General features: G+C 44.4%; 1 protein-coding gene across 1 annotated transcript; it reads left to right on the forward strand.

Moving 5' to 3' along the window:
• The first annotated feature begins 5,489 nt into the window (after positions 1–5,489).
• ybx1 (Y box binding protein 1) lies at positions 5,490–27,812 on the forward strand. The gene is made up of 10 exons (XM_068016822.1): positions 5,490–5,706; positions 8,292–8,355; positions 8,609–8,642; positions 19,571–19,660; positions 20,019–20,138; positions 21,120–21,311; positions 23,279–23,376; positions 25,036–25,201; positions 26,984–27,082; positions 27,454–27,812. The coding sequence occupies exons 1-9, from the start codon at positions 5,511–5,513 to the stop codon at positions 27,050–27,052; spliced, it is 1,029 nt and encodes a 342-aa protein (XP_067872923.1). The 5' UTR covers positions 5,490–5,510; the 3' UTR covers positions 27,053–27,082; positions 27,454–27,812.

Below are 27,812 nucleotides of genomic sequence, written 5' to 3' on the forward strand. Positions count from 1 at the left end.
CAGAGATTGGATGATAATCCACATACATGAGTTAAAATCCTGCCACAGCAGCTGGAGGATTTAAATTCAGTTCATTAAATAAATCTAGAATAAAAAGCTAGTTTCAGTAATGGTGACCATGAAACTACTGTAGTCTTTTGAAGAGGGAACAGAGAGGGTTGATGAGGGCAATGCTGTTGATGGGGTGTACATGGACTTCCAGAAGACATTTGATATGGTGCCACACAACAGGTTTCTGAGCAAAATTATGGTTCGTGGAATAAAAGAGACAGTAGCGACATGGATACAAATTGGCTGTGTGACAAGAAACAGAGAGTTGTGATTAATGGATGTTCTTTGAGCTGGAGAAAGGTTTGTAGTGGAGTTCCCCAGGGGCTGCTTGCTTTTCCTGATATATATTAATGACTTAGACCTTGGTGTACAGGGCACAATTTTGAAATTTGTGGATGATATGAAACTTGGAAGCATTGTGAACCATGAGGAGGATAGTGTAGAACTTCAAAAGGACATAGACAAGTTGGTGAAATGGGCAGACAAGTTCAAAGCAGTTCAAATGGGCGGCGCAGTGGTTAGCACCGCAGCCTCACAGCTCCAGCGACCCGGGTTCAATTCTGGGTGCTGCCTGTGCGGAGTTTGCAAGTTCTCCCTGTGTCTGCGTGGGTTTTCGCCGGGTGCTCCGGTTTCCTCCCACAGCCAAAGACTTGCAGGTTGATAGGTAAATTGGCCATTATAAATTGCCCCTAGTATAGGTAGGGGAATTGAGGGAAGGTGGGGATGCGAGAGAGTAATAGGATTAGTATAAATGGTTGGTTGATGGTTGGCACAGACTCGGTGGGCCGAAGGGCCTGTTTCAGTGCCGTATCTCTAAATAAAAATAAATAAAATAAAAATGTGAAGTTATTCATTTTGGTAGTAAGAACATTGCGAGACAATATAAAATAAAGGGTACAATTCTAAAGGGGGTGCAGGAGCAGAGGGACCTGTGCGTGTATATGTGTATAACTCATTGAAGGTGGCAGGATGGGTTGAGAGCGCGGTTAATAAAGCATACAGTATCCTGGGATTTATTAATATGGGCATAGAGTACAAGAGCAAGGAAGTTATGTTGAACTTGTATAAGACACTAGTTTGGCCTCAGCTGGAGTATTGCGTCCAATTCTCGGCGCTGCACTTCAGGAAAGATGTGAGGGCATTGGAGAGAGTACAGAAAAGATTCATGAGAATGGTTCCAGGGATGAGGAACTTCAGTTATAAAGATAGAGTGGAGAAGTTAGGACAGTTTTCCTTGAAGTGAAGGCTGAGAGGTGATTTGATAGAGGTATTCAAAGTCTTTAAGGGGTCTGGACAGAATGGATACAGAAAAACAGTACCCACTCATCAAAGGATAGGGAACGAGAGGGCACAGATTTAAGGTAATTGACAAAAGAAGCAATGGAGACATGAGGAAAAACTTTTTTACGCAGTGAGTGGTTGAGGTCTGGAATGCACTGCCTGACAGCGTGTGGTGGAGGCAGGTTCCTTCGAGGCATTCAAAAGGAAATTAGATAGTTATCTGAAAAGGAAGAATGTACAGGGTTATGGGGAGAAGGTGGGGAAATGGCACCAGCTGAATTCCTTATTTGGAGAGCCAGTAAAGAAACGATGGGCCGAATGACCTCCTTTTGTGCTGTAACGATTCTGATTCACAGGTGATGGATGAACATGACTTGGTGTGAATTAGGACACAGGCAGCTGGGTTTTGGATGACCTCAAGTTTATGTAGGGTAGAATGTGGGAGGTTAGCCAGGAGGATTTTTTTCTTTCACCACAAGCATTAACACTCTTTGCCTTTGTCTCAGGACAATTTGGTTATTTAATCTTTCCTGCCCTCTGCCCTATCATACACCTTCCCTTCTGTTCTCTTCCCCCCACCCCCTTCACTTGCTTAAAACCTAATTCTTTTCTAACCTTTGCCAGGTCACTGACCTGAAACATTAACTCTGCTTCTCTCTCCACAGATGCTGCCAGACCTGCTGAGTATTTCCAGCAATTTCCATTTTTATTTCAGATTTCCAGCATCTGTAGTATTTTTCTTCTATTTTAGGTTTTTTAAAAATATTCATTCATGGGATGTGGGTGTCACTGGCTAGGCCAGCATTTATTGCCCATCCCTAATTGCCTTTGAGAAGGTGGTGGTGAGCTGCCTTCTTGAACTGCTGCAGTCCATGTGGTGTAGGTACACCCACAGTGCTGTTAGGGAGGGAGTTCTATTGTAGGAGTGCATTGGAATAGTCAAGTCTAGAGGTAACAAAGGCATGGATGAGGGTCTTGGCAGCAGATGAGGTGAGGCATGGACAGAGTCATTAGAGGTGGAAATAGGTAGTCTTAATCAAGGTGTGGATATATGTGTGTAACTCATTCTTGGGTCATGAATGACACCAAGGTTGTGCACAATCTTGTTCAGCCTCAAGATAGTTGCCAGGGAGAGGAATGGAGTTGGTGGTGGGGACTGAAGACAATGGCTTTGGCCTTCCCAATATTTAGTTGGAGGAAATTTACTCCATGCAAACAAATGGTTCTAATCATATCTCCTGTCCTGTTCCCATATCTCGTCAACCCCTGTGCCTTCATCCATCAGTTTAACCTGAAGTTAGAACATTAGAACATTAGAACATTACAGCGCAGTACAGGCCCTTCGGCCTTCGATGTGCGCCGATCATCTGACCTACACTATTCCATTTTCATCCATATGTCTATCCAATGACCACTTAAATGCCCTTAAAGTTGGCGAGTCTACTACTGTTGCAGGCAGGGCGTTCCACGCCCCTACTACTCTCTGCGTAAAGAAACTACCTCTGACATCTGTCCTATATCTTTCACCCCTCAACTTAAAGCTATGTCCCCTCGTGTTTGCCATCATCATCCGAGGAAAAAGACTCTCACTATCCACCCTATCTAACCCTCTGATTATCTTGTATGTCTCTATTAAGTCACCTCTCCTCCTCCTTCTCTCTAACGAAAACAACCCCAAGTCCCTCAGCCTTTCCTCGTAAGACCTTCTTTCCATACCAGGCAACATCCTAGTAAATCTCCTCTGCACCCTTTCCAAAGCTTCCACATCCTTCCTATAATGCAGTGACCAGAACTGCACGCAATACTCAAGGTGCGGCCTCACCAGAGTTTTGTACAGCTGCATCATGACCTCGTGGCTCCGAAACTCGATCCCCCTACTAATAAAAGCTAACACACCATATGCCTTCTTAACAGCCCTATTAACCTGGGTAGCAACTTTCAGGGATTTATGTACCTGGACACCAAGATCTCTCTGCTCATCTACACTACCAAGAATCTTCCCATTAGCCCAGTACTCTGCATTGCTGTTACTCCTTCCAAAGTGAATTACCTCACACTTCTCCGCATTAAACTCCATTTGCCATCTCTCAGCCCAGCTCTGCAGCCTATCTATGTCCCTCTGTACCCTACAACACCCTTCGACACTATCCACAACTCCACCGACCTTCGTGTCATCCGCAAATTTACTAACCCACCCTTCTACACCCTCATCCAGGTCATTTATAAAAATGACAAACAGCAGTGGCCCCAAAACAGAACCTTGCGGTACACCACTAGTAACTAAACTCCAGGATGAACATTTGCCATCAACCTCTGTCTTCTTTCAGCTGGCCAATTTCTGATCCAAAGCTCTAAATCACCTTCAACCCCATACTTCCGTATTTTCTGCAATAGCCTACCGTGGGGAACCTTATCAAACGCCTTACTGAAATCCATATACACCACATCCACTGCTTTACCCTCATCCACCTGTTTGGTCACCTTCTCGAAAAACTCAATAAGGTTTGTGAGGCACGACCTACCTTTCACAAAACCGTGCTGACTATCGCAAATGAACTTATTCTTTTCAAGATGATTATAAATCCTGTCTCTTATAACCCTTTCCAACATTTTACCCACAACCGAAGTAAGGCTCACAGGTCTATAATTACCAGGGCTGGCTCTACTCCCCTTCTTGAACAAGGGGACAACATTTGCTATCCTCCAGTCTTCCGGCACTACTCCTGTCGACAATGACGACATAAAGATCAACAACAACGGCTCTGCAATCTCCTCCCTGGCTTCCCAGAGAATCCTAGGATAAATCCCATCTGGCCCAGGGGACTTATCTATTTTCACTCTTTCCAAAATTGCTAACACCTCCTCCTTGTGAACCTCAATCCCATCTAGCCTAGTTGGCTGTATCTCAGTAATCTCCTCGGCAACATTTTCTTTCTCTACTGTAAATACTGACGAAAAATATCCATTTAACGCTTCCCCTATCTCCTCTGATTCCACACACAACTTCCCACTACTATCCTTGATTGGCCCTGTTCTAACTCTTATCATTCTTTTATTCCTGATATACCGATAGAAAGCCTTAGGGTTTTCTTTGATCCTATCCGCCAATGACTTCTCGTGTCCTCTCCTTGCTCTTCTTAGCCCTCCCTTTAGATCCTTGTGAGGTCAGTGCGCACAGGATCATGGGTGAATGCAACTTGCTGCTTCCATCATGAACACTGGAATTGAATTTTCAGTCTCATCTGTGTAAAGATGTTTCTTTTGGTTTCAGTACTAAATCTCTTACATTTAATCTTGTATCTATGGCCCCTCACTCTTGACCCCCTCCTATGATGGAAAAAGCCTGCTTCTATCTATGTACCTTGTTCCATCCTTTCAAAGTTTTAAACATAACTATTATATATTGCCACACAATCTCTATTTTTTTTTAAAATGGACCAATTTATGTAGTTTTTGTATTTTTTCTGTGGAGATGTGCTCCCAATGGTGGGGACATAATGGCCGACAGAATAGCTGTCAATGGTGGAACAATGGGAGTGGGGAGTCAGGAATAAGCTAATGTCATAGGAGTGCAGAAGATGTGTTGGGATATATGGCTGGAGTGGAATGCTGGAGTAGGAGAGGGTAACAGCATGGAGGGAGTTGCAGGGAAAGACCTAAAAGGCAATTTCTTGGGGTACGTGTAATCAGTCGAGCTTGGAGAGATTTGGGGGGGGGAGGGTCTTGGTGCAAATGTTCATATGATAATTTGCTTTAGCACTGGACAGCTCGAGTTAACTTTTTTGGGAAAGATGCAGTGAGACAAGAGTTTTTCACCTGGTTGCAGCACTGCAGTCTGATAGCTGGGGACTGACAGTGATTGACAGCAGCTCACCTGCTCATACCTGCCATTCAACCAGGGTGGCGGTTGGAATGCGCCAATCAGGGGAGAGGGATTTGACACTGGGGGGGGGGAACTCATAGATGATTGATATTCTTTTCCGCCAATAGGAATCTGGAGTTGGAACTGAGCTCCCAATCATGTCCGTTACAGGTGGAATGTTGGGCGCGAAGAGAAATGATGGATGGTTCTGTCAGCCAATCAGCAGCAGCCAGGGTGCAGCAGTCACCAATCAGAGCCGGCGCTGTGGGCGGGCTGTGTCCTGGTATTTATTTGAAATTCTCGCGAGAGGGCAGCCATGTTCTTTCAGCAGAGGGAGAGAGAGAGGAGCGAGCGGAGAGAGCGCAGGAGCCCCCAGCTGAGAGCGGCCCGACAGTACCATCACCCGCAGTCTGACAACACCATGAGCGAGGCCGAGACAGAGCAGCAACCCGAACAGCAACAGCAGCAACAGCCAGACAAACCCAAATCCCCTGGGGAGAAGAAAGTCATCGGTGAGTGCGGCGGCTCGGGGCCGGGGGCCGGGGGGGGAGGCGGTGAGCGGGATCGCGGAGCTTCACGGCGGCCTCGGGGGTGGGGGCTGAGCCGGTCCCCCCCGCCCTGGCGGAGGATCCCCGGTAGCGGGCGGGGTGCCGGGGTGAGCGGCTGGGCGGGCGCTGGGCTCCTGTAACGGCCGCTGGCGTCGAGCTCGCGTTTATTCAAACACCAACCGTCCACCGGGCTCGGGCTGGAGGCGCGGGGCGGGAGTAGAATCCACCCCTCGGTATCCCCTCAAACCGCGGGCCGGGATATAACCGGGGCCGCTGGCCCGGGGATGGCGCTTCCCGGCAGCTGCAAGAATGGCGGAGCATGATCCTTTTGTTCGGAGCCCGGCTCCGGGAGCCGCTCCCCTCGGCCCCGGGGCCCCCCGGTGGGGGAAGAGGCTGCGGCGGGGCGGCAGCCACGTGCTCTCGGGGCCTCGGGCTCATCTCCCCCGGTGAGTGGGGCCCGGGATACCGTGTCGACACCTGTGGCGGGAGGAGCCGCCAGTGCCCCGGCTCCCGGTGTCAGAGGGAGAGGCTCCTCTCCCGGGGCTTGCGGCCTACCCTCCCCCGGATCCTGGGTGGGCGGCAGCGCCGGCCACATGTCGGCAGCGTGCGGCCTGGGGCCAGGCTTTGGAACCCGCGCTCGGGACCCGCCTCAAACTCAAACGGCCGCGCCGGAGTCGTTGGGCGGCCGCTTTGGAATCGTTTTCAAAAAAAGCCCGAAGCCGGAGCGAGCGGCGCCTGCGGCCGTTTCCGAACTGGAACTTGACAGGAAAATGGTTCCTTCCCCCACTCGGGCCCGGGCCGCGGCCGGGGCCGCACCTTCCTCTGGCCGGGCAGCAGCAAAACTTCAGCCAGTCTCAACTTCTCCAACATTTCCACTGCTGGCAGCCAGTGGACAATCTGAACAAGCTGCCTCGGCAATCTCACACACTGCTTCACTTTGACTCTGCATACTTACCTTTACACAAATGTCCTGCTAATTGAACATGAACATTAATCCCACAAGCATAGCCAACAAGTGCGTGAACTTGACGTCTACTTTAATCTGCGTGGCCTTCAGAAGAATTTTGCGTAATGTAAGATACTCTTATCCTATGACAGCAACTGCGATGTCAATATATTCCTATCACTAATCTGGATTTTGCAGCTTTGTTGACATGGTAGTGAGCCAGGGAGGATCCATAAGATTTAACTGGAGAATAAACTTTGGCAGTTGCCAAGAACAAAGCACGAGATTAAATAGGCCTGCTCTTCGTGGTTGAGACTATTTTCAAGGAAGTTGTACCCAGCTTTCTTATATAATACAAGTTTGGGTGGAAATGAGTGCTCATGTATTCCTTCATCTATTTAAAGTCAAGCTTTATGGATGATAATGCCCAATATAAAACACAAACAAGAAATACTCAGCAGGTCTAGCAGCATTTGTGGAGAGAGAAGCAGAGTTAATGTTTCAGGTCTTCTGAAACATTAGTTCTGCTTCTCTCCACAGATGCTGCCAGACCTGCTGGGTATTTCCAGCAGTTATTGTTTGTGTTTTAGATTTCCAGTATCTGCAGTATTTTGCTTTTATTTTAATGCCCGATATAAATTGTGCTGCCTAACTTGATACTGCAAATTAAATGAAACCCAATGTGTTGAGTGGATCATTTAGTAGAACTTCCTATCATCTTGCCAAATGAATATCCCTGGCAACTGATCACCAGTTTGAATAAATGCCATCTGCTTCAACTATTTGTGGGTGCAGGAGCAGTTAAATTGTTAACTGACATGCAGGTAGTTCACATGGAACAATTTATAAGCCATTGTGTTTTAAATGACAAGTCAGTTCACTTGGCGTGTTGTCTGCTGAGCTCAGTAAGCCCTTTACACCAGTACTGATGTCATCTGCAGTCACTGTTCATTCCAAAATGAAATGAGTGCCCAACTCTTAGTTAGTCTGGCAATTAGTTCACTTAGGAATTTTAGTTTGTCAAATTATCTAATGGTGTTTCAGGTTAGCCTTAACCTTGACTTGGTTGCCCTCTGTTTTAAACACTTATGGCCTAACTTATTTGGCTGGCTATTGAGGATTGGGCAGGAAAATAGTGTTGAGGTCTAAGATCAGCTGTGATCGTATTGAATGATGGAGCAGGCTCACGAGGCTGTATGTCCTACTCTTATTTCTTGTCTCTCTGAGGAATATTGAAGACATCTGTTCATCTTTGGATTTTTAAATTGTTTGTACACCTCTTTTACAGGAGCACTTGTGGTTCTGGTTTGTGTGCGAGTGACATCTAACATTAATTATGTGGGTGCCTGTTCACCTTATCCCAGTGTTCCATGCAGCCATCTCTATCCAGAATCTGTCCTGGTGAATTTGTCGCCAAATCATGATTACCAGTTGTCCTTTTGACAGTGTTGCTTATGTGGTTTGATTTAGCTGATCAGCGTTCTGGAGGGATTTTATTGCTTTGTGTGTTTCTAAACTAGATCAGATGTTTTTTCATTGGAAGTTAAACTTGTGTATCGAACTCGTGACTCAAATATTGGAAGCCATATTTTTCTCTTTCCAGCAACAAAGGTTCTTGGAACAGTAAAGTGGTTCAATGTACGAAATGGCTACGGATTCATCAACAGGTCAGTGAACAATTTCCATGCATTGTATTTATAACTAGGAGGCTTTTCGGACTGCAATTGTAATGCTGGAAACATATATAAAACCACGTATTGTAAAGCTACCAAACATAAGTTTATCATAATGCTTTGAAATGTCGAGTTAAATTTACTGAATGAATTGTCCTGAAGATGTGACTGGGAAAGAAAATTATTTCAGACAAACATTAATTTGTGGTACAAATATGTGAAGTATAACTTTTTTTTTGCTTTGTAGGAATGATACAAAGGAAGATGTATTTGTACATCAGGTGAGTGTATATTCTAAGGAATGCATGCATACTGCTAGAAGTCCCTATAAAGTGCTTTTGGAAGTGTGACAAACCTATGGACTGGTATGACTACCGAGCAGTGGCGTGTCAGTCATGCTGATGGTAAATATGCAGTATAATAGGCTGTTATGTAGGTAGATGTGTTGAACTAATAAGTAATGGGATCATGTATATCTAATTTGTTTAAATGTCCCACACTGCTGCCCTTTCCTATGAATATCTTTCACCTAATTTTTAATGTGTTCCATTAGGGATCATTTTCATACTCCTGCCCCAACATGTGCAAGGATATCGCCACAGTATGCATTCAGCAGTTTTAAAATTAAGAACTGTATATGTAGTGCCAAGGCCTGTAGCAAAGATCACTGCTCGGCTTGAATGGCGAAGAAAGGGAAGACTTGCATTTATGTAGCACCTTTCACAACCTCGTGATTTCCTAAGTTCTTTACATTAAATACACTTCTGGAAGTATTTCACTGGAGCTAAATTGAGAAATACTGGTTGGGTCACTCCAAACCTCGACACTTCTAAAATGACTAGATTCGTTGGGATTGTCATAATTGTGGAAGAATGCTAAAAGCCTCCCTACATATCGCATCACTGTTTAAGATTGCTGAATATCTAGCACAAGAGGCGACTTTAGTGGAAGAGACCAAAACATGAAAAGGGCAAGAAAGCCTTTCATAAATAGGTGCTAGTACTTTGTAAGCTCTCAGTATGTGAAATCCTACCACTGATCCTGCAATGTCCTATCAAATGATCTAGTGATCTGTTTATTAGGATGGTTCAACTACAGCATTGGGGAAATGAGGATTGTATGTACTGGTGATGTGATCTGAAAAGTTTGTAGAGTGAAATGGTTAGGATTGAGTGATCAAGAAATTCGTATTTTCTTTTCCCCTTTCATGTCCTGGTTTGTAGAATTCTTCTGTGCTTGCAGTAGTGCACTTTGCTGCTTTTGGCCTGGTTCCATTCTCTACTCTTCTATTGCTGTCCCCACTGGTAGTATGATGGCAGTTGTTGCCCAAGTTGCCTAGCAATAGCATTTTCTTGATTCAAACCCTACTTGATTTGTGTCTCTTTCTGCTTCTCTAGTCCAGTTCTAGGTCCGTGTCCTGCCTTTTGGGTGCAGTGGATGTTACTGTGGCTCGGTTTAAAGGGATACATTCATGTCCCCAGCACACTCTCATTTAGTTCTTATGACATTGAAACTGGTCAAAATGAAAGCTGTAAAGTTCAGATTGCAGTGAACTACAATACTTTCTCTCTCCACAGATGCTGCCAGACTTTGAGTGTTTCCACAAATCTTGACTCTCGCTTTTGATTTTTTTTCCATTAACCTAGCATCAACAGCTGATTGAGGGAGTGTCCAAATTTTCACTACCCTCAACAAAAGTCCTTCCTGACATTGCCCCTGAACAACACTGAGCTAGAGCTTGGGGTGACCTGGATCCAAGGAGCTAGCTGGGTTATGCAAGATGCACTATGTCCAGATTGGTTGTGTTATGTGTTTATAGTCTGCTACTGACACTACTGGACCAGTTCACCTTTAATTCTCATTGTATAATATTGTACAGTGTTACATTTTTAAGCGATGTAGGACCTTTTACGCTCGCATTTTCCAAAGGGTGGGGAAAAATGAATGTCACTTTCTGAGGGCGCTGGCTAATTTTATGGAAGTAGCAAGAGAATGCCTTGTGTTGATCAGTCATCAGAAAAGCCATTTACTATACAAACAATAAGGAAAATGGGTAGATGGAAGATCATAGTGGCAGCTTTATTATAGTGCACTACATCAGATGTAGTTATGCTTTTGATGTCAGCAGTGACACTTGCTAAATTGCTACAGTAGATTTAAAGATGTGCAAAGGCAAGATTAGCAGTGGAATGTTCATTTTAATAAATTTCAAGTCAATGAGTAATTTAGCAACCTCAAGTTTAGATATATTGGCAGGAGGATTTTTTTTATTTCCAAAATATACTTCATAATCTGTTTATAAAAAAAAAAAATACATTACCAAACAGTTTCAAGCAGCACCAAGTCAAAAATTACAAACCGTGCAAAGGAGGTCTGTTGCTTCAATACAAACATGCGTTGCCTCACAACCCTTCCATTTCACATTTGTCATGCCAGATACATTTTTACATTTTACAGCAAACAAATTTTCCCAATACAGTTCAAGGGGTTTCCCATGGATCCAGCCCCTCCGTTTAGCTTGATGGGGGGACCTTACACAGTGGTCTTTCCCCCATTGAGCCTTTGCTGCGGCTGCCCCAAGCTTTAGTGCGTCCCTCAGCACTTAGTCCTGGACCTTGGAATGTGCCAGTCTGCAACATTCGGTGGTGGACAACTCTTTGCGCTGGAAGACCAGCAAGTTTTGGGCAGACCAAAAGGGCGTCTTTCACCGAATTGGTAGTCGTCCAGCAGCAGTTGATGTTTGTCTCGGCTGCTTGGGATGAACCTCGACAAAAACCACCATCTCTTTCCACACCTGCTTTGCAAAAGACACATTCCAGAGGGAGGTGGGCAACCGTCTCTTCCAACCCCCCCCAGCCGGGGCATTGTGCGGGAGGGGGCGAGACTTCGGCCGTGCAGGAAGGATCTGACTGGGAGGGCTCTTCTCACCACAAGCCAAGCTACATCTTTGTGCTTGTTTGAAAGTTCTGGTGATGAGGCATTCCACCAAATGACTTTGGCGGTCTGCTCGGGGAACCATCCGACAGGATCCACCATCTCCTTTTCCTGTTGGGCCTTGAGGGCATTCTGTGCAGACCAGTGCCTGATGGATTGGTGGGCAAAGGTGTTTTCCTGCAGAAGGATAGGTGGTACGGCACAGTCCAACTGGATGGTGCGTTCCGCGGCAATGTGACCAGGCCTGTCCTTCGCAACACCGGGGACGGATAGAACCTCAGCACGTAGTGACGCTTGGTGTTTGTGTACTGGAGGTCTACACACAGCTTGATGCAGCCGCACACTAAGGTGGTCGTCAGGATGAGGGCCACGTTGGGTAAATTTTTTCGCTCTTATCCAGAGGTTTGGACATCGTGTCCCTCCGGACCTGGTCCATTTTAGATCCCCAGCTGAAGCGGAAAATGGCTCGGGTGACCGCCACAGCGCAGGAGTGGAGTATTTTATTTATTTAGCGATACAGCACTGAAGCAGGCCCTTCGGCCCACCAAGTCTGTGCTGACCAACAACCACTCATTTTATACTAACCCTACAGTAATCCCATATTCCCTACCACTTACCTACACTAGGGGCAATTTACAATGGCCAATTTACCTATCAACCTGCAAGTCTTTGGCTGTGGGAGAAAACCAGAGCACCCGGCGCAAACCCACGTGGTTGCAGGGAGAACTTGCAAACTCCGCACAGGCAGTACCCAGAATCGAACCCTGGAGCTGTGAGGCTGCGGTGCTAGCCACTGTGCCGCCCTATTGGCCAGACCTGCGCCACATACAGCAACAACGTGACCGCCTCGCACCTGATGACCAGGTTCTTACCCATAATGGAGAGAGATCGCTGCCCCCACATGCTCAACTTGTGTTGTACCTTGGCTACTCGCTCCTCCCAGGTTTTGGTGCACGCCCCAGCCCTTCCGAACCATATCCCCAGCACCTTCAGGTAGTATGACCTGACGGTGAAGGGGACAAAGGATCGGTCGGCCGAATTCCCAAAGAACATGGCCTCGCTCTTGCCGTGGTTAACTTTGGCTCCCGAGGCCAGTTTGAACTGGTCGCAGATGCTCATCAGTCTGCGCACAGACAGCGGATCCGAGCAGAAGACGGCAACGTCATCCATGTACAAGGAGGTTTTAACTTGAGTGCCTCCACTGCCTGGGATTGTCACCCTTCTTATGCTCGCATCCTTCCTAATAGACTCAGCAAAGGATTCAATACAGTAAACAAACAAGACCGGGGAAAGAGGACAGCCCTATGACTCCAGATTGGATCGGGAAACTTTGATTCCCACCCATTGATTGAGACTGCTACTGATGTTTGTGTAGAGCAGTTTGACCCAATTGCTGATTCCCTCCCCAAACCCCATTTTGGAAAGCATGTCCATCATGTAGGTGTGCAATATCCTGTCAAAAGCCTTCTCCTGGTCTAGGCTGATGAGACAGGTGTCCACCCTCCTGTCCCGCGCATAGTCTCGCGGTACAGGTCTGATCAGGGTGGATCACCGACTCCAGAGCAAACTTGACTGGTTATGACTTTGGACAGAATCTTGTCAACATTAAGCAGTGAGATGGGCCGTGCAGGAGGATGATTTTTAAGTATGAGCTAGTTGAAGTTTTCAAACAGTGGCAGGGTGAGATTTTAGGAGAAAACAAATGTAGAGTTTTGTTCATTACATCTTGGCAAGGGTAGGTAAAATTAGAAATAATAGTTGAAAATGAAGATTGAGTATTTGGCTATCTACATTCCTATACTGCTGCTTTGATTTCAATCATGGGTTGATCACTGAAGCCTTCTTTCCTCCTTCAGTACACTTGCCTTTACAGGTTTACATGCATGTCCCCATATCCTTTTTAATTTAATGATTCTGGTTTACCTTTTTGATGCTCATGCAGTTGTATGGATTTGCCCTAGAATTTTGAGTGCTGAACTCTGAGAGCACAAAAGCCAAGTAGTAGCCATACCAGAAATTGGAGTAGTTCTCAAGGTGGTGACTATTTCAGAACAGCAGTTGAAACGTACTATGTGCCTTCCTTCTGCCAAAGTTAAACATATAAAGTGTGCACAATGTGATGTGTGGTCACTTGGGCATAGGGGGAGACAGTTGGCAGGGTCCCAGGAAAGTTGATTGCATTATCCTATCTGGGAATTGCCTTTCTTGGCCTGTTCTGAATTGGTGCTATAATCTGGCTCTTGAGATTTATGTAACTTTGCACTTTTATTGGACTAGTAATCTAGAGCCATTGTGGTATTTTTGCCAGTGTAGTAGTCTGATTCACTGGAAGAATAGGCAAGGGTGCATGTCTGCATTTCTTTGAAAAATTTGGGGGAAATGCAACAGTTTTGCATTGGTCTTTGTGATTAGGCATATAAGGCTTGCATGTATAAGTTTTAATCTGTAAAATTTCCATTTATACTGCATATGAATTAGAACATTACAGCGCAGTACAGGCCCTTCGGCCCTCGATGTTGCGCCGACCTGTGAAACCATCTGACCTACACTATTCCATTTTCATCCATATGTCTATCCAATGACCACTTAAATGTCCTTAAAGTTGGCGAGTCTACTACTGTTGCAGGCAGGGCGTTCCACGCCCCTACTACTCTCTGAGTAAAGAAACTACCTTTGACATCTGTCCTATATCTATCACCCCTCAACTTAAAGCCATGTCCCCCTCGTGTTTGCCATCACCATCCGAGGAAAAAGACTCACTATCCACCCTATCTAACCCTCTGATTATCTTATATGTCTCTATTAAGTCACCTCTCCTCCTCCTTCTCCAACGAAAACAACCTCAAGTCCCTCAGCCTTTCCTCGTAAGACCTTCCCTCCATACCAGGCAACATCTAGCCCAGTAGCCTGAATCTCAGTATTCTCCTCGACAACATTTTCTTTACTGTAAATACTGATGCAAAATATTCATTTAACACTTCCCCTACCTCCTGATTCCACACACAACTTCCCACTACTATCCTTGATTGGCCCTAATCTAACTCTAGTCATTCTTTTATTCCTGATATTCCTATAGAAAGCCTTAGTGTTTTCCCTGATCCTATCCGCCAATGACTTCTCGTGTCCTCTCCTTGCTCTTAGCTCTCCCTTTAGATCCTTCCTGGCTAGCTTGTAAATCTCAAGCGCCCTAACTGAGCCTTCACGTCTCATCCTAACATAAGCCGCCTTCTTCCTCTTGACAAGCGCTTCAACTTTAGTAAACCACGGCTCCCTCGCTCGACAACTTCCTCCCTGCCTCACAGGTACATGCTTATCAAGGACACGCAGTAGCTGCTCTTTGAATAAGCTCCACATTTCGATTGTTCCCATCCCCTGCAGTTTCCTTCCCCATCCTACGCATCCTAAATCGTGCCTAATCGCATCATAATTTCCTTTCCCCCCAGCTATAATTCTTGCCCTGCGGTATATACCTGTCCCTGCCCATCGCTAAGGTAAACCTAACCGAATTGTGATCACTATCGCTATCCTTTCCTCTACATCTCTGGAACTATTCGGAGGTCTATAGAAAACTCCCAACAGGGTGACCTCTCCTCTCCTGTTTCTAACCTCGGCCCATACTACCTCAGTAGACGAGTCCCCAAATGTCCTTTCTGCCGCTGTAATACTCTCCTTGATTAACAATGCCACCCCCCCCCCCCCCCTCTTTTACCATCTTCTCTGTTCTTACTGAAACATCTAAATCCCGGAACCTGCAACATCCATTCCTGCCCCTGCTCTACCCATGTCTCCGAAATGGCCACTACATCGAGATCCCAGGTACCAACCCATGCTGCAAGCTCACCCACCTTATTCCGGATGCTCCTGGCGTTGAAGTAGACACACTTTAAACCAAGTTCTTGCTTGCCAGTGCCCTCTTGCGTCCGTGTAACCTTATCCCTGACCTCATTACTCTCAACATCCTGTACACTGGAACTACAATTTAGGTTCCCATCCCCCTGCTGAATTAGTTTAAACCCCCCCGAAGAGCACTAGCAAATCTCCCCCCCCCCCCAGGATATTAGTACCCCTCTGGTTCAGGTGAAGACCATCCTGTTTGTAGAGGTCCCACCTACCCCAGAAAGAGCCCCAGTTATCCAGGAAACCAAAACCCTCCCTCCTGCACCATCCCTGCAGCCACGTGTTCAACTCCTCTCTCTCCCTATTCCTCTCTTCGCTAGCACGTGGCACGGGCAACAACCCAGAGATAACAACTCTGTTTGTTTTCGCTCTAAGCTTCCACCCTAGCTCCCTGAATTTCTGTCTTAAATCCCCATCTCTCTTCCTACCTATGTCGTTGGTGCTCCTCTTCCCCTTTCCCTTCTGAGCAACAGGGACAGACTCTGTGCCAGATACCTGTACCCCATTGCTTACCCCTGGTAAGTCATCCCCCGCAACAGTATCCAAAACGGTATACCTGTTGTTGAGGGAAATGGCCACAGGGGATCCCTGCACTGCCTGCTGGTTCCCTCTCCTTCCCCTGACGGTAACCCATCTACCTACTTCTTTTACCTGAGATGTGACTACCTCCCCATAACTCCTCTCAATAACCCCCTCCGCCTCCCGAATGATCCGAAGTTCATCCAGTTCCCAAACGTGGTTCTCGAGGAGCTGGAGTTGGGTGCACTTCCCGCAGATGCAGTCAGCAGGGACACTCTTGGCGACCGTTACCTCCCACATTCTGCAGGAGGAACATACAACTGCCTTCACTTCCATTCCCTCTATTCTAAATTCCTAACAGATCTACTGAAAAACCAAAAAAAATGAGCTCATTTAAATATCAATTTGAACAGTCTAGTTCAGTGTCCATGTCATCTTGATACTGGTTTAGAATGTGTTGGGGTCTGGAAATCTAGTTCACTGGCTCTGTTTCAGGTGTAACCCTATATTGCCTGCCTACTCAGCTGCGCAGCTGCTGAGGGGTTTCAGATTTTTTTCCTCCTCTTGTTTACTGGCCTGTCTGTGCTAGAGTATCACTGCCTTGCTGCTTGGTGTATGGCATCTCTGCCTTTGGGTCACTGCCAATAAATGCGCCTGATGCCCTTCATGGGCCCCTGGGATATCTGTACAAGCCCCTGGCAGTCCATGGACCCCAGTTTGAGAACCACTGCTATAAAGAATCATGGTCCATAGTATAATGTAGAGTCCAGGTGATGCTTGTATTAAAAATTGGTGGAATGACTTGAGGGAGGTAATTTTTCTTGATTTGAAGAGCATGGTAAGGCTATTTCAACACATTGAGGAGGAAGAGCTTTCAGGAGTGACTAAGCTTGAGAGAAGTTGGCTAGTGACGTTGAGGGTTACTGAAACAGCTTCAAGTGTTGTGACGGATTGAAAGCTTCAGGTGAGGGGAAGGTTTATTAGCCTTTTCATTTATCTAGGGTTGCAAGAAGTACTGGAAGTTTGCTAGACTTCTGTTTCTGGCTGGTATTTAATCATTTATTGAGCCGTGCTCATTAATCCAGGTTTAAGTTCCCATAATTGGGTTGTAAAGAACAAAGAAAATTACAGCACAGCAACAGGCCCTTCGGCCCTCCAAGCCTGCGCCGATCCAGATCCTCTATCTAAACATGTCGCCTGTTTTCTAAGGGTCTGTATCTCTTTTTGCTTCCTGCCCATTCATGTATCTGTCTAGATACATCTTAAAAGACGCTATCGTGCCCGCATCTACCACCTCTGCTGGCAACGCGTTCCAGGCACCCACCACCCTCTGCGTAAAGAACTTTCCACGCATATCCCCCCTAAACTTTTCCCCTTTCACTTTGAACTCGTGACCCCTAGTAATTGAATCCCCCACTCTGGGGGGAAAAAGCTTCTTGCTCTCCACCCTGTCTATGCCTCTCATGATTTTGTACACCTCAATCAGGTCCCCCCTCAACTTCCGTCTTTCTAATGAAAATAATCCTAATCTACTCAACCTCTCTTCATAGCTAGCGCCCTCCATACCAGGCAACATCCTGGTGAACCTCCTCTGCACCCTCTCCAAAGCATCTACATCCTTTTGGTAATGTGGCGACTAGAACTGCACGGATCCCTGTGGAACACCATTGGTCACATGTCTCCATTATGAGAAACTCCCTTCCACTACTACTCTGTCTCCTGTTGCCCAGCCAGTCTTTATCTATCTAGTTAGTACACCCTGGACCCTATGCGACTTCACTTTCTCCATCAGCCTACCATGGGGAACCTTATCAAACGCCTTACTGAAGTCCATGTATATGACATCTACAGCCCTTCCCTCATCAATCAACTTTGTCACTTCCTCAAAGAATTCTATTAAGTTGGTAAGACATGACCTTCCCTGCACAAAACCATGTTGCCTATCACTGATAAGCCCATTTTCTTCCCAATGGGAATAGATCCTATCCCTCAGTATCTTCTCCAGCAGCTTCCCTACCACTGACGTCAGGCTCACCGGTCTATAATTACCAGGATTTTCCCTGCTACCCTTCTTAAACAAGGGGACAACATTAGCAATTCTCCAGTCCTCCGGGACCTCACCCGTGTTTAAGGATGCTGCAAAGATATCTGTTAAGGCCCCAGCTATTTCCTCTCTCGCTTCCCTCAGAAACCTGGGATAGATCCCATCCGGACCTGGGGACTTGTCCACCTTAATGCCTTTTAGAATACCCAACACTTCCTCCCTCCTTATGCGGACTTGACCTAGAGTAATCAAATCTGTCCCTAACCTCAACATCCGTCATGTCCCTCTCCTCAGTGAATACCGATGCAAAGTACACGTTTAATATCTCACCCATTTTCTCTGACTCCACGCATCACTTTCCTCCTTTGTCCTTGAGTGGGCCAATCCTTTCTCTAGTTACCCTCTTGCTCCTTATATATGAATAAAAGGCTTTGGGATTTTCCTTAACCCTGTTTGCTAAAGATATTTCATGACCCCTTTTAGCCCTCTTAATTCCTCGTTTCAGATTGGTCCTACATTCCCGATATTCTTTCAAAGCTTCATCTTTCTTCAGCCTCCTTGACCTTATGTATGCTTCCTTTTTCCGCTTTGGTTTTGGTATAGTTAGCCTTCCCCCAATTTAGCACTCTTCCTTTAGGACCACTCTTGTCTTTGTCCATGAGTATTCTAAAACTTACGGAATTGTGATCACTATTCCCAAAGTAGTCCCCTACTGAAACTTCAACCACCTGGCCGGGCTCATTCCCCAACACCAGGTCCAGTATGGCCCCGTCCCAAGTTGGACTGTTTACATACTGCTCTAGAAAATCCTCCTGGATGCTCCTTACAAATTCTGCTCCATCTAGACCTCTAACACTAAGTGAATCCCAGTCAATGTTGGGAAAATTAAAATCTCCTATCACCACCACCCTGTTGCTCCTACATCTTTCCATAATCTGTCTACATATTTGTACCTCTATCTCACGCTCGCTGTTGGGAGGCCTGTAGTACAGCCCCAACATTGTTACCGCACCCTTCCTATTTCTGAGTTCTGCCCATATTGCCTCACTGCTCGAGTCCTCCATAGTGCCCTCCTTCAGCACAGCTGTGATATCCTCTTTGACCAGTAATGCGACTCCTCCACCCCTTTTACCTCCCTCTCTATCCCGCCTGAAGCATCGATATCCTGGGATATTTAGTTGCCAATCATGCCCTTCCCTCAACCAAGTCTCAGTAATAGCAATAACATCATACTCCCAGGTACTAATCCAAGCCCTAAGTAGCTAGTTGCTACTGACTATTCTTGCATCTAACTAATCCAATCACTTTTTCAGGTGGCATGTGTTAGTGTTGTGGTCAGAGGGTGTTGGCAGTGTAGTTCAGATTGATACTTTTTTTAATCTGCAGTTTATCTAGTGTGCTGAAACTCCCAACTGCTGCTTGACAGTTGGTGACTTTGGAAAGTATGCACGTTATATTAGGGATACACTACCTGGGCTATATTTTCAGTGGACTTGAGCATGCTGATGGATTTTAACTGATTAAATATTTGGGGATAAGTTGTACTTGGATTTTAATGCTGTTTGGAATGCTCTATAAACTCCATGGGGTGTTTGCATCTGTAGTCCCTCCTTCTCAATAACACAAAATGTTCGTAATACTTGGGTTAGACCTCATCTGTAGAGAGAAACTCATTGTCCTGTATGTTGAGTAAGAATTACTGTTTTTCTCCAAATGAGTTGGTGTCCATAATTATCAAAAAATTTACCATTGTAAGGCTAAAATGTGATGGAAGTTAGGTTTTCAATATTAAATGAGGCACTGAACTCGTTACAGACTGCCATAAAGAAGAATAACCCACGGAAATACCTACGTAGTGTTGGAGACGGTGAAACTGTGGAGTTTGACGTAGTGGAAGGTGAAAAGGTATGATACAGCTTCTTGACCAGTTGTTTTTATTGCTCAATTTTGATTAAGTTCAGGTTCAAAATCTTCCTGTTGCAACAGGATAGTATATTTAAAAACCCACCTGTCAATTGGGAAGTAATTTCTCTAGGACTGTAACACCTCTGGTTATAAAGTCTTTTGTTAATGTTGCACAATTTTTATGCCCTCGAATTAGTTTCATTGAAGTAGGATTTTTAAAAGTTCCTACAGAAATGCAAAATAAAATGCATGGCAGATTTTCAAACTAAGTATTTATGTTTTTGTTTGCATGTATTCTTCAAATTCCATTCAGGCTTTTTCCTGCACTCAGTTTTAATTTAGTACCTGTGCTTTGTAGGGTGCAGAGGCGGCAAACGTCACTGGTCCAGGTGGAGTTCCAGTCCAAGGAAGCCGATATGCTGCAGACCGAAATCGTTATCGTCGCTACAACCCTCGCCGCCGAGGGCCACCACGTAATGTAAGTACAGAAACTTTTTAGATTTCTAACTATATTTCCATTAATGTTCTGATCTCATTACAGAAGATATTGCCCTCATGTGCGAAGACAGCTGGGTACCAATATTGCCATGTCAAACAGCCTCAAAATGGAACTAAATACATTTGCTGGCGTCTGGATCTGGAAGTACCTAACTGGAAGCACTGTGGGAGATGTCCATGCATGTGAAAATAATCCATGAACAAAACAGTAAACATTGGCTTTGGCTATAATTAATCATTGGAGACTGGAAATCCACAGCTCGTGCACAAACCTATATAGCTGTTTACCTTAGTCAAAATCATACTTGTGGTTTAATCAATCCTAGCATTTGTTCTTAATTGTACCTCAACAGCCTTCGTAGGACACATCTGTATTCAAATGGTAACATTTATGACGCATCCATGTATGTTGTGTAAATAGAGGTTATTAAACAACAATTCCACCATGCAATTTTTGGAATCTAGGTATAATTTCTTTGTAAATGTTTGCCTTAACCTTGTAGGGTTTTTTCTGTTTTGCTGATGCCAAGATTGCTTCCCAGATGGCTTAAAAAAAACTGATAACAGTAAGTTCATTTCTATAGTGCATGCATGTGAAACTGAGAGCTAAGACTATTCTCAAAGGTCATGGTGTCCTAAATTAGCAAAACATTTTTAAATAGTTGAGTATGGGGGAAAAAGCTAGTTTGATCTGGATTTTACTCTGGTTGACATTAATCTAACAGTATGTTTTATACTGTTTTCAGGCAAGTAACTTGGATCTGCCTATCTGGATCCATTTGTTTAGAAGAGTTCTGGATACCTGGGTCATTCATAAACTTGGAATTGTTGCATTCCAAGGAAGGTCTACCTTTTTTATTCATGCCTTGCCTGCAGATTTAACTGGCATGTGCTGGAATAGTGTTAGCAGTGTATCTTGGAAGCTGTTTATTGTTTTTAAACCCATGTGATTTTTGATTAGTACCAACAGAACATTGAAGGTGGAGAAAAAGGAGATGGAGCAGAGACAGCAACAGATGGGGAAAACCAGGAATATCAAAATCAACAGCATCGTCCTCCATACAGAAGACAGCGTTATCCACCTTATTTTGTTCGTCGCCGCTATGGTCGCCGTCCACAATACAGCAACCAGCCTCAGGGAGAAATTACTGAGGTAGCATAAAGGGAATAAATTGACGTAGAGATCACTCTACAAATTTGGTCTATTGGGTTATTGAAGCATTGACTATTTTCCAGATGACTAATGGTGCTAAAGGTTTTTGCCTATAGTTGCACACATTACTCCTGGTGTGGAGGGATAGAGGAATCCTTGATTTAACAGATACTAGCCCTCCTTTCACTGGAGTGAGCTCGTGTGACCTAATTCTGGATAAGAAAATTTATTTGATCTATTGCAACTGATCCAGGAAAAGACTCTTTCCTTCCCTGTCCCATTATCATGTATTGTTTCCTGAAAGGCTTCATGTTTTTGTCTTTGTCCATCTCATTGCTCATGGGCTAAGCTTGATAAGTCCTAAATTTTCCTTTCACTACTTTGGATCTGTATTGAATAGATTTTATAACACCGGAAAAGGCCTTTTGACCCAGCTGGTCTGTGCTGTTGCTTTTATGCTGCCCTTGTATACTTGAGACCGCTTAGTTGAATAGCCAAAATGCTCCAGTTTTCGCTTGAATATTTTTTTCCTTGCCTTGATGACTAGCACTATAGCATATTAAGTATAAAGTCTTCTAATCTAGTATTTTACAGTTCATGAAGTACATGGGATTAATTTGCCCAACTTGCTTAATTTTGAGTTGTCTCCTTCAAATCCACTGGCTTGGTGCAAATTTGCAGTTGATACTAAACTTGAGTTTTTGAATGCTAATCTAAATTAGAAAAAGTAGTGGTCCCAACACCAATCCCCAAGGTGTCTTGTATCCACTTTGACTTATACTTGTATTCAGGAATTATTCTAACCCAAATTAGAAATGGTGTTCACAGGGCTGGAAACCAAAATGTGTATTTACAGATTTGAATTTCTTCTTTGGTTTGTATCTGAAGTCTCTACCTGTAATAAATTTTGATTTCTCTATGTAAAAACAATCTACTTCAGGAAAGGGAGCTGAAGTTGAGTGGGCAGAGGATTGAGGATGCATTTCAGTTGTGTTTTGGATCTATGGGAAAGAACTGGGTGACAGGAATTCATAGCTAGATTGGGAGTGAGACTTGGGGGAAGGGACAGGCAGATGCATAATGGTGTCTGAACACCTTGCATGTTTTAAGATGGAGGGGAAGTTAAGTAGGAGGCTTGTTTTAGAAAGAGGAACTTGGGATTGTCCTAAAATAAAAGCAAAATACTGCGGATGCTGGAAATCTGAAATAGACTGAGAAAAAAGCAGAACTTCTTCAAGGTCGGCATGTCGGAGAAAAGAGCAGTTCCGAAGAACGGTCACTGACCCGAAACGTTAACTCTGCTTCTCTTTTCACAGATGCTGCCAGACCTGCTGAGTGGTTCCAGCATTTCTTGTTTTTATTTGGGATTGTCCTACCCTCCTGTACTGACATGCTGAATATTTTGGTTATGCAATGCACAGTATGGTGGTACTTAACATAGTTAAGCTAGATTAGATGATGGGTAACTATGGTAGGTCAACAAGTTTGCCCTTTACAGCCTTGAGGAAATGAAATTGGGGAGGGTGTTGGACTGAAGGGAAATTTGAACCCATCTAGGCAGTTTACATCTCCCTTGAATTCTCAAGTCAGCCTGATTTGAAAAGGTCCTCCAGAGGATATAACACTTCGGTTTTCCCATACTTTTTACTTTATTAAAAAAAAAGCAATTGCAAACTTCGGCTAGGAAGCAAACCATGTTCTGTTTCCATTGCAGCACTTGTTCATGGGTGTGCTGCATGATGTAGGCAGTCTTTCGTTTATTCCTTTTTGTTTACAGCCTAGTGTTCATTTGAATTTTCGTTGGGTTACCTGCTTGCTTCTGGATTCATGTTTGAAATTATAGTATAATTTCAAATCAGCCATTGATTTGTTTTATTAACTCCCTGCAGTTGAGATTTGTAAACTGTAACTAGTTAAGCATATTTGGAAATGTTAATGTTATAAGTTTTTTTTTCTTTTACATAAAGGGTGGTGAAATAAATGAAAATCAAGTTGCTGGGGAAGAAGGTGGTAAACCCAACAGAGGACAAAATCGTTTTAGGGGCTACCGTCCACGCTACCGCAGGTATGCTACAGCTTTTCTTTGGACCATCAATGCAGAAGATCCCATTTTAGCCTTGCTGAATAACTTGTAACTATTGAGCTATATGCTTTTTTGCTTGGTTCCTTAGTGGAAACCAGTTTACTGCTGAGAATTATGCATGGTAATCAGTAAGGTTGCTCCACTTGCATCATTTTTATCTAAAATTGTTTTTGCCATAAATGACTGGCCTCCTTCTGAGCAATAACATTGTCATTCAGCTGGTTCTCCATGGATCTATGCAGTCAGCCCATTCCCTGGCTCAATCCCTGCAGCAAGTTTCTCTCTTAGGTGGCCATCCAATTTCCTCTTGAAGTCACTGTATTCGCTTCCACCACCCTTATAAACTGCGAGTTCCAGGTCATTGCTACCTGTTGTGCAAAAAGTGCTTCCTCATATTCCCCCTGCATCTCTTGCCCAAAACTTTCAATCTGTGTCTCTATGTCCTTGTATCTAAGCCTGTCATAATCTTGTACACTTGCATTAAATCTCCTTTGTTTGAAGAACAAACACAGCTTTTCCAACCTAATCGTGTAACTAAAATCCCACATCGCTGAACCGTTCTGGTAAATCTGCACCCTTTCTAGGGCCCTCACATCCTTCCTGAAGTGTGGTGACCAGTACTAGATGCAATACTCCAGTTGAGGCCGAACCAGAGCTTTATACAGGTTCTGCATAACTTCCCTGCTTTTGCACTCAATGCCTCTTTATGAAGCCCAAGGTTCCATATGCTTTACTAACCATTCTCTCAATATGTCCTGCCACCTTCAAAGATCTATGCACATGCACCCCCAGGTCCTCTGTTCCTGCACACTCTTTAGAACTGCGCCATTAAATATATATTGCCTCTCCCTATTCCTTCTGCCAAAATGCATCACCTCATGTTTGTATTAAGTTCCGTCTGCCCACTCCACTAGCTTATCTGTTCTGTTGCAGGGAGTTCATATCATTGTTTACCACTTAGTTTGGTGTGATCGGCAAATTGAGATCCTACTTCGTATTTTAAGATCCAAGTCATTTATATGCAGCAAAAAAAAAGCAACACTCCCACCACTGTATACCATGTTCCAGTCTGAAAGCAGCCACTTGCTATGACTCAGTTTTCTGTCCTTAAGCTAACTTTTTATCCAATTGGATGATGCCCCTCCTATTCCGTGAGCTTCAATTTTGTTAACCAGCCTTTTATGTGGTACCTTACAAATGCTTTCTTAAAATCCATATAAACAACATCCACTGCATTCTCCATCAACCTTCCGTTCATCAAAAAATTCAATTAGATTAGTCAAGCATGATCCTCCTTTTACAATCCATTAAGGCTATCCTTCATGAGCTCTAACCTCTGATGTTCACCTTGATTACTGTTTCTCTTTCTCCTCCCCTCTCCAATTTATACTGCTTTAAATATTCTAGGGTCCTGTTTTGGGGGAGTGGGAGGAAAGTGGGTATCTGTTTTAGATCTTTGCTAATTGCCAAAGGTTGTTGGCCAGCATTGTTCGATTGGAATTTGAGTCAGTGTGGGCTGAGATTCCTGAAGAGGGATGTGTCAACTTTCATTGCGCTAATAGCTTGCTGATCTGTTGAAGACTGTAGATGTTGCATCTAATGCTGCAGTGACATTAGTTTCAGTTAATTGCTTTGTTACAGAGGACCCCCTCGCCCACGTCCACCAAGGGAGGGAAGTAGTGAAGAAGATAAAGAAAATCAAGGGGATGGCCAACAAGACCAACAGTCGCATCCCAGACGATTTCGCCGCAACTACAACTATAGGCGTCGTCGACCACAAAACCCTAAACCAAAAGATGGCGAGGAGGTACGTTTATGTAAAAATACAGCATAAGCAAGTGCACCAGCTAGAATCAGACACATCTTGTGTTTTCTCTGAAGGTAAATTTGCTAAACATACTGCACTTTATTGTGACTTGAATTTGTCTGACACATTCCTCCCTTTCCCTAGCACTTGACTCGCCTCTCTGTAGTCCACTCTCCCTCATCCTTCTGACTTGTGACATCATTAACCACATTGTCCTCTAGTATCCCAACTCCATTTGTTCCAGTTGAACAAGACTACTCTTGCATGGTTCCACGCTTGGTTTCTCTTTCCAACTCCTCCACAGTTACCTTAGAATTCCCCTAGGATCAATCCTTGGACCCCTCCTACAACTGCTTTTCAGCAGCACCATCCAAAAACATGTCTGATTCTATTGACGTTGACTGTATCCAGCTCGGTCTTGCTCGCTCCTCTCCATTCTGCTGTCAAGACTATTACTGTCCTGGTTGAGCTGACCTTTCCTCTGATTATATATTTGAGAAGACTGAAACTGTTGTCTCTGGCCCCTGCAACAAACTGTTCCCTGGTTGCTGACTCCATCCCCTCCCTATTCGCTGTCTTGGGCTGAAACAGAATTTTCACAACCTTTGTTGTCCTATTTGACCTTGTGCTGTGCTTTCAATTCCATCTCTGCACCTAGCCATCTGTGCTGAAACATTCGTGCTCCTGTTACCTCCAAGCACGACTGTTCTAATGCTCTGCTGGCTGGCCTCACAACTTCACCACCTATGGATTTGAGGTCATCCCAAAGGTATCCTAACTTGTGCCAAGTCCTGATCACCCATCGTCACTGTGCTTGCTGGTCTCCATTTGGCTCCCAGTCTCTACCTCAGTTTCAAGAATTCTAACCCTTGTTTTCAAATCTCTCCATCCTATCTTTGTAACCTTCCCCAGCCTTACAACCCTCTAAGAACTCTCTGTTCTTCCACCTCTGGCCTCTTATCCATCCCACTCCCTTCACCCTGCCATTGGTGGATGAGTCTTCAGCTGTCCAGGCCCAAGCTCTGGAATTCTCTCCTTGACTTCTCTGTTCTCCCTTAAATCTTACCTCAAGCTTTTGGTCACCTGTCCTAGTATCTCCTTTTGGCTTAATCAATTTTAATATGATTACACACCTGAGTGTCTTGCACCAATTTTAAATAAGAATTTCTGTTCGTAGAATGTTCTAAAGTTTTTTAAAATGCTGAAAGCTGCTGTTGACGGTTAGGGTTGGGAGCAGCTGGTCGCATTTGGGGGAATTTGAGGAAGAACTTTTTTACCCAGAGGGTGGTGATGGTCTGGAATGCCCTGCCTGGGAGGGTGGTAGAGGCAGGTTGCCTCACATCCTTTAAAAATACCTGGATGAGCATTTGGCACGTCCTAACATTCAAGGCTATTGGCCAAGTGCTGGCAAATGGGATTAGGTAGACAGGTCAGGTGTTTTAATGCATTGATGCAGACTCGATGGGCCGAAGGGCCTCTTCTGCACTATTCTGTGATTCTGGTCCACTTTTTTGGCACCTGGTATTGACATCAAGCAGCCGCAGATCATGTGCATCACAGCAACGGGTGTGAACAGAAGCTGCTTTTTCTGGTGCCTTAATTGCTGTGTGTCGCCTGTTTAATTGCACACTTAAGTTTTTCTGCATCTGGCAGGAATCCATACATTATATCGTCAAGCTTGAGCTGATATGAAAGAAATAAGGAACCTGCAATATTGTCTAAGTTGGCCGGTTATGCTATTAATTGCAATATATATCCTTTTTGTGGTTAATTCTGTTTCAGACCAAGGCACCCGAAACACCAGCTGAGAACATCTCTGCTCCGGAGACCGAGCAGGGCAATGCTGAGTAACACCAGCTCAGCATGTCTAACATCAACTAAGTAAGTATTGATAATTGCAGTTATCTTTTGTGCCTTTAATATTCAGGCCAATTACATTTAACAAATTAAAGTGACAATAAATTAATGCATGGTATTATGGGCTTGTAATCTAGAAAATTGGTCTCTTCATATTGTGACTGCATCTACATGGTGCCAGCCACAGTAAAGAAAAAATACAATATTTCACTTGTACTTAATAATGATTTGATAGCTTATAAGGATGCAGTATTCTAGGTGTTTATGGAGGCAGCATTACTCTGTGAATTTAAGTGTATTTCTCTTGCAGCATAAGGATAGGTGCTTAATATTCATCTGGCATTCAGTTGATTTGTCAATTTGACTGCAGTAGTTACTCCGCATTTATCTTACAGTTTTGTCATCAAACGAAGACCATCAAAGTCAAATTCCAGCAATAATAAGAAAAGTGAGCTTTCGACTGTAATGAAGATCTGCAGTGCTTGCATACATACAGTTGACCAGATACCAGAATGTTTCACACTAGTAAACCTATGCAGCATGGTTTCTTAACCTTTCCTGGAACTGCTTTTTGGAACTGGCTTAAAACAGATTTTTGTAGATGGTCTATTTTCCTTTTTACTTCAGATGGTTTTTAAGCTTATTTGATATCTGGTCAATTTGAATTTTTGAAATACCAGTTTTTAATTTGTAAGCATTGTACACCGAACTTTAAGTACAACCGGGCATCTAATAAAGGTCCGAAAGAACACCA

The sequence above is a fragment of the Heterodontus francisci genome, chromosome 37 (genome assembly GCF_036365525.1).
Source record: "Heterodontus francisci isolate sHetFra1 chromosome 37, sHetFra1.hap1, whole genome shotgun sequence".
NCBI lineage: Eukaryota > Metazoa > Chordata > Chondrichthyes > Heterodontiformes > Heterodontidae > Heterodontus > Heterodontus francisci.

Bases quoted from the DNA above. Each gene is read 5' to 3' on its own strand.
- ybx1 (XM_068016822.1), top strand. From the start codon at position 5,511: ATGTTCTTTCAGCAGAGGGAGAGAGAGAGGAGCGAGCGGAGAGAGCGC. The intron at 8,643-19,570 runs GTGAGTGTATAT...AACTCGTTACAG, and splicing joins AAGATGTATTTGTACATCAG to ACTGCCATAAAGAAGAATAA. The intron at 21,312-23,278 runs GTAGCATAAAGG...TTTTACATAAAG, and splicing joins CTCAGGGAGAAATTACTGAG to GGTGGTGAAATAAATGAAAA.